We start from the raw sequence: 13,717 nt of genomic DNA on the forward strand, positions 1-13,717 counted from the left end.
ATGATCAGAGCCTTTCATCAGACCTGAAAAGCGGGTTTTCTTTCTAAACATGTTCTTCATTTATAGCCCCATATTGTGATCTTATGTCATGACTTACAATTGAATCCATGTGTGAACAGAGAAATATTTTCCTGGATTATTCTTCCAGGAGCAAAAAACAGAGTCAGGGTGGATATGACACACTCACTCCCTGTTTAAACACAAATCTGTGGTAGAGAGGATTTTTAATTAGCTTGCGTTTAATAACACTGCAGCTTTTCAATATTATTCTTGAACCTGAAACGCAACTTTAATGGAACCGAAAATCTTTTTTGGGGGAAATCATGACGGTTCATTAATATGTTAAGAAACATTTTTAAACATCATAAAATCTCGGTGCAGGCTGAAAGTAGTGAGAGTGTGTATTTGGGAATGTGAGTGTGTGAGTATGTGAGTGTGTGTGTGTTTGTGGGAGGGGGCCAGAGTGGAGTGGAGGGGCTGCGGAGCAAGGTTGAGCTACTTTTATGCACTTGTTGTGAGCCACTTTGGATCCGCGGGCCTGCAAAACACCTAAAATGTAAATGGGCTGGCAGTTGTTGGGGAGCGAGTGAGAGAGGGAGGAGGGGACGGGAGGGAGGAGGTGAGGGGAGGTCAGAGGGGCTGAGGGCTGAGCCTAGAGCGTCTGCCCCAGGGAAGGGGGAGGAGGAACAGGGAGGTGAGCTAAGGGTGTGTGTAGCAGGTGGCAGAAGACAGGAGTTTAACTCGTCAGAAGATGTGTGACCAGGCCAGCTGAAGAGAGACAGAGACTTTGAGGAAAAGGAGAAATATTTTTTAGGGTCTTGAAATGTAGTTGTAGCTCAGGCATGACAAGGACCATTAGTAAAATGTCATGATTTTAACCAGTGACTTCTCAAAGAGGAAAGGTAGAGGTGAAATTGATCTTTTTTTTTTTTTGCATCACTACAGCTGCCTGTTAGCTCCATGTTCAGATAGATTTCCACTTTAACGGTGTAATAAAGGACTCTAATGAGAGCACAGAGAGGGCGAGAGTGTCAGAGAAAGTGTAAGAATAGCACAAGCTCTGGCATTCAATAGCTGGAACCAATACTCTTGCTGTACACGAGCGTCCTACCATTTAAAGTGCGGCAGCGTGTACAAGATGTACAGTAGAGTTTCTTTTCTTTTTTTTTTTTTTTTTTTTTTTTTTAAAAGAGGGATCAGAGAGGACATCTAGCCGGACATTAGAATTAGATTACTATCTGTGTTGTTTCAGTGAAGAACGACTGAGGATTGTTCTGTTGCTGTGGATGAGGACAGACAAGACACAGTGAAATATCACTGTGTAGGCAGGGTTTGTGTGTGTGATGGCTGGCAGCGAACATAAGAGATGATGGGATGCTGCTGAGATGCAAAGCTGAGAATCAGATCTGAAATGGTGACAGCTCAATTTATTTCATATTATCTTTCCTTTTTTCGTCACTCTCCTCAGATTCCTCAACAAGCTCTCCAGCCATAGCCGTATTGCATTTTTTAAATTAATTTACCCTTTTTTTATTTTTTTTTTTGCAAGGTAACAAATTGTGTTCTTTAGGGTCTTTATATTTAAAAAAACAAAACAAAACATGCAAGGCGCTGTGTCGCATTTTTTTTTTTTAGACGATTCGGGAGTTTGAAATTTGTTGCGTAAGGCCGAGAACGGTCAGAAAAACCTTTCCTGTAGTTCCTCAAATAGCCCAGTGGAGCTGCAGAGAGAGGCGAGGGCAGCTGCAGCACATGGGAGTTGGAATTGGAAACTTGTGCAAGGCTGAGCGGCACCTGGTCTGCTGCATGAGCACAACTGATGGTCTGCTAGAAGAGTGAGCCCACTGCCTAGTTTTAAGGACAACAGCACTAAAGAGTTATAATTAGTTAATTATAACGGAGAGGTCAAAGGTCTAAAGGAGTATGTTTAGATTAAAAGTCCCTGAATTTAGATTCTCCTCATAATAAACTGTTAAGAGACTGGACAATTTTTAAAAAAATAAATAACTGAAATAACTTTTCATATCAAATACATAGCAGACAATCATTTCATCTTGATTAGACTCTTAACTTGGACAAAACAAACTGTTTCAGTGACTGCATCCGCTCGCCGCCTCGCCACGTCCAGTCTGTGTTCCAGCAGCGTCTATTTACGGAGGAGCTCACGACGCTGTCAACACAGCCTACTGACAGCTGAATACACATTACTCATATCATTACTAGGAAGTTTTATTTTGGTATGATCCCACCAACCTGCAATGAGCCCCCTTTGGAGCCTGGAAACAGCTCAGTCTGTGAAGCAGCAGCGCCACCTACTGAGAAGCTAACACACTGCACAGAATAACAGAGTCACAGCAGCTGCGATACATCATTTTGACTGGCTCTGCAACGGGGTCGCAGTATGCTATCAACCATTTTTAAACCCTGTAAATGAATTAAACACTTTGAAAAGAAAGTCCTCCCACAAACAAAAGCAATTAATATTCGACTTTATTCGTTTTTTCCTTACATACAAGTATAATAATTTATCAAACGCAAACATTATTTAAAATCTTTCATATAGATCATATTTATATCTCATCACGTACAGGCTAAAAAAAATAAACACCCAGCAGTGAATTGTGTTAGCACATCCATTATAAATACCTTCAACATTTACTTGAATCCCAAGTGAAGTGAAGCGGCAAAATTTATCTTCTTTCCATTTACTTTTCATAGAGGTGATTTGGCAGTGATTTCACAAGACGAGACGTTCAAAGACCAAATCCAGGTGTCCGATGACCAAGTCCAATGTGTCTTGATGAGAAGAGAATATCTGATGAGATTCGACTAAGAATTTCTCCATGATGAACCTTCCTGTAATGAATATGTTCACTAACATAAAGGACGGATCTCTGCTTCTTCTGCCGTACAGTGTGCACACTGTAATGAATAAATATATCTCTCTAAAAATACACATCCAGAAACCAGACGACATACTGAGGCCACATGGAGATCAATGCAATCATTTCCAAGTATCTGTGCATTTGACCCACGGCACAAATCATACAACCTTCATTCCGCCTGCTGAGGCTTCCTCACATTCATTACCTAAATCTAAACTGTTACCGGCTCCACCAAACAGATCGGAGCTCGATGACCACAGGATGTTTGTCTTTCAGTCATTTCCAGTATCCATCCCAGTACCGCAGCTACAAATGGTGTGGAGTTGCCATAATGTGCAACCCTGAACACAACCGAGTCTTGAATATGGAGAATTCAAGCCATTTGGCATGAAAAGAAAATCAAATCCTCTCTGAAACGGTCTAATCTAGACCCTCACTGAGCAGTGAAGAGGCCATTTACAAGCCAAATATTTACTGAGCAGGATCATTACCTCTCAGGCAGCCCCTCCATGCCAGCTATAATATTTAGCCGGCTTAATGGCTCTGTGGCTAACATGTACGTGGTCTGAGAGGTGTTTATATAGAAATGAAGGCTGGCCAAGTGCACGTCCTGTCAACACAGAGCAGCGCACAGAGCATGGAAGAGACAGTTATTAAAAAAAGGAACCGACAGGAAAAGGTTTAAACAGTATGCAGGCAACAGTGAAGTATACTCACATGTTTTAGTCAGTAATGTTGGTGTTTAGCTTTTCTAAAACTGTACGTTTGAGTGAGATATGCGAGTAACGTTTTGTTGTTTACATATTGGATTGTTCAGATGATACACAGACCACTTTGCCTCTCCTCCTCAAGATCAGACCGTCGACCGGTAAAGAGGCTGTTTAAGCCTCAGTCCATATTCCTATTCATATGATGACGGCAAAGTTGTTAAATTTCGCAGCTGTCTGTTCAATTCCAAGAGTGGCTGAAGAGCGTCAAGGCAAAAAAAAAAAAATCCACTTCAAATATTTTTCATCAGCTGGGTTCACATGCACAAAATATTCTTTTTTTTTTTTACACTTATTCCAAAAAAAAAATTAAAACAGTTTGCATGGCTAATGAAAGTGAATACTCTGCTAACATTCCCACTTTCAGAAAGATTTGTTGAGACTTGTTTTTGGTGGTGGACTTGTTCAACGGTACGAACACAGCCTCTATATCTGATTCCTTCAACCACCTTCTGGATAAGGCTGATGGTGATATGTGTGCATGTCCAAAAAAAAAAAAAAAACAGTCCAAGTCTCTTTAAAAGACCAGAAATGTGGGCTTTTCTTTTAGACAAGCATCTCTATGCCAGGCCTACAAACTGTCTGTTTTCTTGCATGTTGCAAACTGTGGTAAAAACCCCAAATGAGTTGCATATACTGGATGCATGCACATCCAAAGAAAGCTCCTGAAACCAGATTACTGACATATTGTATATGTCTTAAGTATCCTACGATTTGTTAAAAGGCCTAATTCGGAATATATAGTGCAATATACTATTAACATGCCTCTTATCAAATGTTGTATATTGTTAAAAACCATAAAAGTGGAATATTAGTGTGCATGTTAGCATACTGATGGACTCCAAGAGGATGAGAATTTCTAAAAGAGAGTTTTTAGGTATTTAGCACCTCAGCTGTAATTCCCTGAACTACTGCTATGACAAATGTGCATACACTAATCAGAATATATCAGAACAGTGTTCAGTCCTATTTTAAAACACAGTGTTAACGCCATATATAGCTGCTTTCATTTTTCATTTTAGACAGTAAAAGGCTCTGCCCGTAAGCTTCAAGTCTCAACAAGACACAGATACATAACAAATATGGGCAGTGCTGTAAAAATGATACTCAACTGTATCTGGCATCATTGTGGAAAAAAACCCCAAAGTGGTAAAATAAAGTGTGACACAGCTCAGAATGAAACAGGATGTCATACTGTCATTTACATTTGGTACGTTCCTCTTGTATGCTTGAACAGGATTTGGGCTTTTCATTGAAACTACAGCAGCGACACTTGAACCAGTGAGCCTTCAGTGTGAAGAGCGATTGTCTTCTTGTCTGTCAGCCTCTCGCTGCCTTTTTGTTTTTAATGTAGAATGAGATGTTTTCAGACTGTTTCTATGAATTAATCCCCGTTTCCGCCTCTTATGATGCTACGTGTTGTAGTCTTCTCAGCGATATGGCAGAAAGGAAAGCTGCAGGATTTAAGAGAACCCCTCTGCATTTACCCCCTCGTTCTCTGGAGTTCAAAGTTCTGCTTTCCTTCAGCTTTTATCTGGAGCGAAAACCAAAACCAACCTCATCTTGTGATTTCTTCCTCTTTCTCATCCACATATCTTTGCTCCCCATCCTGCCAGATAAGCGCTTGTTGCTGTTCTTCCTGTAGAAACGCCTGTTTCTCCATCAGTTTTCTGAACATCCCTTGCCTGTTTCCTAGCAGCTCCGTGGGCGAGCCGCACTCGGCCACACCCTGCTGGTCCAGTACAGCCACAGCGTCGGCATTCTTAATGGTGGACAGGCGGTGAGCGATGATCACAACTGTCCTTCCTGTTGATCAGGTGAGAAGGGCAGGAAATATCAAGAGGTCAGAAGAAGACACTCAATTATAGTGCATATGCTTGACGCAAGACAGAAAAAGATCTACCTTCCATCAGACGCTCCAAGGCCTCCTGGACAAGGAACTCGTTCTCAGAGTCCAGTGCACTAAAGAAACAAAACCATGTTTTAAAGACTGTATCATAGTTTATCTGCAGTGCTGTCAAGATGAGTAAATGCTGGCAAAAAGATCAACACAGACGAATTAACGTAGAGCAGTTCTGATTTGGTTAGTTGTTTAATTATGTCTCTCACCTGGTAGCCTCATCTAAAAGCAAGATCTTAGGATTCTGTGGAAAGAAATAGTGTTCTAGGTATTAATTCAGGTTTCACAGGAAAAGTAAAGGTGCTGGTTCCACTAATCATTTTAAAGATATGTTTGTTGTTTAGTGAATGGACTGATTAGACATGATAAGAAGACACAGTGTTCTATGTTCAGTGAGACAACCATGATGTGTTACTTACCTTGAGCAGAGCTCTGGCTATGGCTATCCTCTGCTTCTGACCACCTGAGAAACAAACACACAGTTAACTATTTACACATGGAAATAGTGTCTGTTGTATGAACAGAGATGTGCAGGTAAGGAATACATTTGTTATTATTACTACTATAAATAAGAATCTTATATCAGTGCACCCTCTGCTATATGGTAGAGAGCGTTTTTTGTACCAGGTTATAAACAATTTCATGCTGAAGTTGGGCACTCAGGTGTTGTTGTTGTCATTTGGTGTTTAGGTTCCTCACCTGACAGCAGCACTCCTTTCTCCCCCACCACAGTGTCAAAGCCCATAGGAAACGTCTGGATGAAATCATAGGCGTTGGCCACTCTGGCTGCCCTGTAGACGTCCTCTGTGGTCACAGCTTTTGGGTCCACTGCACCGTAGGCTATGTTATCTCTGATAGAACAAGAAAACAGCACTGGCTCCTGGGAGAGAGGTGAGAAAAGCAGAGAAGGAGTGAGACAAAGACAGAGGCAATCTTCACTCAAAGGCTCTTAATGTTTTTTTCTGCATTAAAACAGGTTAAACATTGATTTATTACCTGGCTGACCGTTCCAATGTGACTCCTGAGCCAGTAGGGATTGAGATCCCTGATGTCATGACCATCGATAGTGATGATACCTGGAGAAGAAAAATAACTAGAATCATTTGACATTCAATTTTTTATTGTTTTGTAACTGATCAGTAGCCGATTGTCTGCGTGAGAGAGAAGACAGAACTAGCTAGTGCTCACCAGCATCGGGGTCGTACAGCCTGAGCAGCAGTGAGACCAGAGTGGATTTCCCCGACCCACTGGATCCCACCACAGCCATGATGGTACCAGCCGGAACCAGGAGACTGAGTTTCTGGAAAATAGGAGCCTCCTTACGTGTCGGGTAGGCAAAAGAGACGTCAGAGAACTGTAGCTGGCCTTTCAGGTGGCTTGCAGGAATGACTTGGCCTTCTGCGGGAGAGCAGAGAAAGAGGGATGTGAAGATAGAGTGAGTAATTAAATCCTGAGTGGTTTAACATTATGACGTGCAAACACAATTGTCAGATTTTTAAACAATCTGTAAGTATTTAAATGTTTGTCATAAACGGTTACAAACTTCTAACAGTGAATATGGAAGACCAGCAAAGGTACTCATTAATACAGAGAGGCACCTGTGTGTGTGGTCTTGTTTTTATTATGTTGTGGGACCCCATTTTTGTGCAATACTAACATTGTGGGGCCATTTTGACTGGGCCCCACAACTTTTAGGAGTTAAAAAGTGTTAAGTTCTGGTTTTAGGGTATAGATTACAATTGGATTGTAGTTAAGGTAAGGGGCTAGGAATGCATTATGTCCTCATAAACATAGAAACACAAGATTCTGTGTGTGTGTGTGTGTGTACTGACCATTTAGAGGAAACTCAGGCTTTCTGTCCATCAGCTCCCACAGCCTAGTTCCTGCTCCAAACCCCTTCATCAGCTCAGAGTAGAATGAACTCAGACCTGCACACCACACAGTAGACCGCTACACTGTTAGTAACCAAACGCACAAAAAAAACAGCATGCACAGACAAAAATCTGTGCATACTGTCCAGTGTCTATAAAGGGAATTCATTAGTTGGATGTGTGTGTGTTTTACCTGCGATACTGATGCCCACCCAGAAAGTGTACATGAGGAACGAGGAGAGCTCTCCCACAGTCATGTGCTGGCTGGCCATCAGGAGGCCTCCTTTGTAGAGCACCGACAGGATCATGATGTTACCACTGAGGCCGGTCTGAAACACACACACACAGACACAATATTATTTAATTACTACAACATCTGGCATCACTGCTACTCCCTGACACAGCACTCATTACACCCTAACTACACAAAGTTAATGGCTGACAAAGAGGAAACAATCATGATCTAGTAAGACCTTCTCTACATACGGTTTACCTACTACAAGATAATTAGATATGCCATGATGAATATGATCTGATGATGTATGTTTGGACAGTATCAGAGTGATATTGATTGAATTCTGGTCTTTCAGATATTTTGTCTGACTTCTGATATAAAAGGACGTGTTAAGCTCCACATAAACCTACCGACTTAACAAATATAAAGCACCGTGTTTGTTTTTAACTTTAAAAGCACACGAGTCTGACATGGTATTCTCTGTCCTGGATTTTATGGCGAGACATCTCGTTCATACAGATACGTTGGGCGCTGCGGTTACGCACGATGTCAAAAAGCAGAAGCCCATGTGCAATGTTCTTATTTGCCAACTGTGGACAACGTTTGCATCACTGACAGAAAGCACACGCTCACTTACCACTCCAAAGAAGCCAGCTCGAAGCGCAGCCTCCTTTCTGGCGAGGCTGAGGACATAGTCCGTCTTCTGCGTGTATGCGTCGACTTCCGACAGCTCTTTACCAAACGCCCTGACCGTCCTCATGTTGCTGATTCGTTCTTCTGCCAACTGCACACGCCAACAAGCAACATTTAAATAAAAGTATACAAAAATGAAGGATAGAACGGCTCAAATGTAGTTTTTAGAGAGCTTCATTACATCTCAGCAGCTACTTCAGTCAGCTGGTGTACCTGTGTGGCTTGTGCGAGTGCGTCCTGTGTGCGTTTGGAGATGGAGCGAAGGTATCTGGCATAGACGATAGCAAGGCCGGTCATAGGAGGAACAATCATCAACACAAAGCTCGCTAGGCTTGGGGAGACGTAGAACTGAAAGAGGAGAGAAGACATCAGTAAATGGATGTCCTCCAGAACGTCCAAATCTTAGCCAGAGAAGACCGATGGTCTGAAAGTAAAGGAAGCCATCTATGTCAGATTGGAAAAACCTTCTCTAAACAGAGGAAGTGGACAGATATATAATCTGCCATCAATTTACAATACAGTTTTAACTTCTGTCCCCAAGAAGTTTCAGGCCCGTTCACACCTTGACAAACAGTCCCTCCTCAACGACAGGAAAGAATGTAGCCATGAATGGCCAGTTTCTGGTCATTAACAGAAACATGTCAAGCAAGTTTCTGATGGGTTACCCACAGAGTTTCAAACTTCCCACCAGTTCCTTCAAACTAAACACTCAGATGAGTGGTGAAACGTCTTCTTAAAAACTCTACAAGTCCAGTTGTCTTTTTAAATGCCTTTTAGACATACCACGACCTGGATGACTGAGAACCTTCACAGACATATGTCAGTAAATGGAAAAAAAAGTTCAGGAAAAAAAGAGGAGAGAGACGGACGTGTGGAACGGAGGAGGTTCAAATGAAATGTCTCCATTCATTCATTAGGTACACAAGTGAAATAGAATGTCTTCCATATATCCTTTATTAAATCTTCCTAAAAGTTGTGATAGTCAGCATTTGTTTCAAAGGCTGTGGATTGTAGTAGCATACAATTCCCACTACATCCTCCAGAATTATCATACAGTTCAATCACCTCATTTCTGGCGCTGTTCTAGCCTGTTTTAAACCTTTTTTGGATATACCATGACCTGGATGACTGAGAACCTTCAGACATGCTGTTCTGACATGAACTGAACATTGTAACAGTAACATGAAGAAGGATTTAGTGCAGGATGGTACTACTGTGAAAACCCATAGGACGATACAGTATGTGAAAAGCATAACGTTTAAAGCATAAACCCAAATAAAATGGTGTGGCAAAGGAAAAGACCACAGTGTCTGTAGTATTAATAATACAGTAACCTCTGACTGGAAATAAAAATGTGCGGTGCTGGAATCGTTTGGGTCACGACCCCTTTGTTTCCAATAATTTCACTGTAGACACTGTGTAGAAATTGGTGTGCAGCAGCTCATCTGTTTGCTGTTCATCAAGGTATTTTGGTTTTTAAGGTCGCAATAAAGATCAGAGTGACACGTTAGAAGATTCAAATAGTTCATGAAGATGCTGCTGCTGCGCTTCCTGCGTAAATGTCACACAATCCCTCCCTTAGTTTTCAGACTGTATGAATTGGCCAATTAAACTCCTGATTACAGTAGCCTGTTGTGAGAATGACTTGTGTTTTATAATTTTCAGCTTATCAAAGAGGGAACCAGAAAATAAATCCAGTTTTATAAAAGTAAAACGCCTGATGTTATTGGTTCTGAAACATGCCAAAAGGACATGGTCAGATGAGCATTATTTTGATTAACGCCAACACAGTACTTGAATAACCTGTTTGTGAATCACAAACAGGTAGTAGTGAACAGTAATGAGTTTGAACTAGGTTGGCAGTCCTTCACCAGAACTTATGTAACCATTTCCTCGTACCGATAAAAAGTATTTTGGTAAACCTGTTTCCCAACAGTCTACAAAGAGTAAAGGAAACTCTTGGGTCACATACAGGTAGCACACGATGGAAAGACGCAGACAAAATATGTCAAGAAAATCACAACCACTTCCTCGTAGTGGAAAAAAAGAACACTACAGAATCATGAGCAGATAAATCAATCGTGAGATATTTATGGGAGATTCTTCTCTGTGAAATTTAAGATTTAAGATGACATTCATCACCGTTCCTTCCTAAAAGTCAAACTGATAACAGAAACACGTTCATGTTCTGACCAAAACAACAGACACATTTTGAAAAAGATGATTATTTTGGTGGCTAACTGACACCAGACGTGCCCGAGGCGACCTCAGCAGACCGCTCACAGCACAGGGATGTACTCACCATCATGCTGACACCAACAGCTGCCTGGGCCACAGCCCTCAGCCCGTCTGACAGGTTGTCTGTGATTGAGTGGCCCACCACGGTCGTGTCAGCGGAGAGTCGGTTGATAAGCTCGCCAGTTCTACTCTTGTCAAAAAACGCCACTTCCTGTTTGAGGATGGAGGAGAAGATGGAGGTCCGGAGATTGCGAACAATCTGCTGACCTGAAGCGAGATGAGATCGGAGTGGCAGAAGTATGGAAGCGATTAGTTAGAATTTAATTCTTCCTTTGACTGATGCGTTTTAAAATGCTCCAGAGAGTCATTTAATAAAGATACAAAGCTTGTTTACAGTTGGACACATCAAACGACATGATAAGGATAGATTGAACCACACAATTTATGAGATACCCTTATTTATTTATTTATTTTTTCATGAATATCATGTAACCCTCAGCTGGGGAAGTTAAAAATATGCCTACCAGCACCTCTATTGCTTACTATAAAAACATATTATATCTCATGTGTTTAATCTGCACACTAATAGAACAACTGCCAGGCAACCAGTTGCAGGAAGTCTCAGCGAAAGAAATAATTACAGTATGTAACTTTCCATAAAGCCACAATTTGTAGTTATATGACTTTTCTGTTTGTGAACGGAGGAACAAACAGAAATAATGTGTTAATCCAAGAGCGTAAGAGCCGGTGTCAGGTGACTTTTGTTAACCTTTGAACGGAGGAGGGCTAGTACCTTCATGCTTTACTTTCCTGAACAGAAAAAGAGACTTGGAAGAGAGAAGTGTGCAGCTTTGTCACATTCTGCTCACTGTTTCAGACATCAGTGAGTTTATGTACAGTCTTACCTGCACATACTGTTTTTTTATGACCATTTATCTGATTATGTGTCTTTTTCCTTTGTGCTCCCCGGCAGAATAAATCCCTCCCCAACTCACCGGAGGATTCGATGAGGTAGACTCTGGCAGCATTGGCTGCTCCTCCACATAGAAACACTCCCGTCAGCATGATGCACAGGGACGTTAGAGAGGCCGTCATGGTCTCTATGTCCGTTCCACTGCTGTAGATGGTGTCAATCACTCTGCCCAGGAAGAAGGGTGCCGACATTGTTACTGCACTGGAGACAGTTAGGAAGCCTACGGCCGCTGAATTGGATAAAAGAGAAGAAAGAAATTCAGACAAAGATTAGAATCAGAACAAACAAAATAAACTACAGTGAAAAGCAAAAACCGTGTCTAATCTTCGAATATGGAAGAGATTATTACAGCCACACCCATGGCAGCTTTTTAAACCTGAAAACTACTTTAACAAGGATTGAATCTTGGCTGTGTTTATCAAACAATGAAAACAATTTTACTAAATATATGTTTCTAGTTTTGTAAAAGGCTCTCTCCAAACAGGGTCAGAACAAGTTACTACAAGCTGCAGATGTAGAAATGTAGGAGGCCTAAAAAAAGCTACAAATGCAAAGTTTAGGGAAGTGACCTGTTGTGACTGATTACAAATACCGAGAAAACATGGCTGTCAGGTAAACAGATTGAGGAAATCAAGGATGTAAATGTATAAACAACTTAGCAATGCAACCGAGTCTTCGTACCGTGGGAGTTTAGAAACAGGAGGTCTTGGGAAAATCACATAAAACATTGAACAAATCTTGGAAGTACAGTTAGTAATTCACTAGTTTAGTATATGAGATCAACTGTAAGAAGCAGACAAATAAAATGTATGTTTTTTTTTTATTTTCTTCAGAGGACACAGCTATTCTCCTGTGCAGCATTAGGAAGGGACGATGCAGATTAGGTCCTGTGTGCACAATGCGACAAAACGAACATTATCAGTAACAACATGTCCCCTCATCTGTCAGTGAAGCACCTAAATAAGACGAGTCAATGATGTTGGACATGTGTACCTGCCAGGCGCCATCTCTCCGGGTGAGCTAGTCTCATGATCCTTTTCACATCCTGCAGAGGGACGGTGGTCGGCGTCTGTTTTCTCTCCGTGTCCACCTGGGTATTCGCTGGTGTGGGTGTAGAGGCTGCTGAGGAGCTAGCAAAGGCAACAGGTGTGTGTGTGATTGTCCGGCCCGTCGGTGTGCGTGAAGAGAGTACCGACAGACCCGTGAGAGGGCTGCAGGGCAGGACGGTCGCGAAGGGCCGGGGTGAGAAGAGAGCGAAGGCCGGTGTCGCATGGACGGAGGACTTCCCCCCGGTCGACTGTCTGTTCTCCCGGAGGGCTGCCGAGAGTGTCGCCCGGTGCTCCAGCCATGACACCCTGGGCTGGGTTAGCCTCAGTTTGGCCAGATGGACTCTGTGTGTGCAGTTCAACACCAGGTTTAAAAGCCGCATCGTCAGTGTTGTCAGCTACTGACTTAATAAATACAACAACAAAAAGTTTCTTTTAAAATCCCAGTATTTTCTTCTCGGTCAGTCAGATCCAGTGTTGGCGTGTTTCTTGTTGAGTAAGTCCACAAGGAGAGACATTTTCGTGTCCCAGATGGTGGGTCAACACACCGTATCCATAGCCGTTCAGCTGTCCAGCTTGTTGTCTCTACATCGTCGAGTTTTGACCGTTATTGTGCGTTTTATCTGCGCCTGACAGCCGCATCTAGCCCTGTTTATCTCTTATCACTGAAGTGCTAACACCCTGCCTGTCACTGTCATCTGCCGCTAAATATTTGTTTGGCAGGCGGACGAAGTGAAAACGCAAGCTGCCGAAAACTTACCCACACCCAATGCGCACTGAGAAATAAAACAAGTTTTACATAGAGCGTGCTAAAGTAAATGAAACAAGAAAGGTGACCCTGGTTTCGTTCTCATGTACGATAGCTCCTTCCCGACAATGAATTCAATGGCTGATATAAGGAAACTTTCCCAGGCATAACCAAACAAACCCAGATCGGTAACGGACAGTCATAAATGTTACACCTGGCTTGAACGTTTTGAACGAATTAAAAAAAAAAACAAAACATAAATTTGTACACAAAGAACACAGATTTAGTTCTGTTTTTATTGTGGGTGTTTTTATTTAGTATTTTGACTATTATTGAGGTTAAGACATGAGATATAGGCTAA

The 13,717-nt window shown here is 41.9% G+C and overlaps 1 protein-coding gene across 1 annotated transcript; it reads right to left on the reverse strand.

The window, feature by feature from the left end:
- Window positions 1–2,344: 2,344 nt before the first annotated feature.
- On the reverse strand, window positions 2,345–13,558 carry abcb10 (ATP-binding cassette, sub-family B (MDR/TAP), member 10). The gene is made up of 15 exons (XM_084541600.1): window positions 12,556–13,558; window positions 11,585–11,791; window positions 10,654–10,856; window positions 8,565–8,699; window positions 8,296–8,442; window positions 7,617–7,752; window positions 7,385–7,480; window positions 6,741–6,950; window positions 6,549–6,628; window positions 6,252–6,432; window positions 5,972–6,015; window positions 5,762–5,796; window positions 5,556–5,614; window positions 5,210–5,458; window positions 2,345–2,796 (listed from the first exon to the last, which is right to left on the reverse strand). Exons 1-14 carry the CDS (start codon window positions 12,989–12,991, stop codon window positions 5,211–5,213), a joined length of 2,217 nt encoding a protein of 738 aa, XP_084397726.1. The 5' UTR covers window positions 12,992–13,558; the 3' UTR covers window positions 2,345–2,796; window position 5,210.
- Between the last annotated feature and the right edge of the window lie 159 nt (window positions 13,559–13,717).

The sequence above is a fragment of the Chelon labrosus genome (genome assembly GCF_963514085.1).
Source record: "Chelon labrosus genome assembly, chromosome: 3".
NCBI lineage: Eukaryota > Metazoa > Chordata > Actinopteri > Mugiliformes > Mugilidae > Chelon > Chelon labrosus.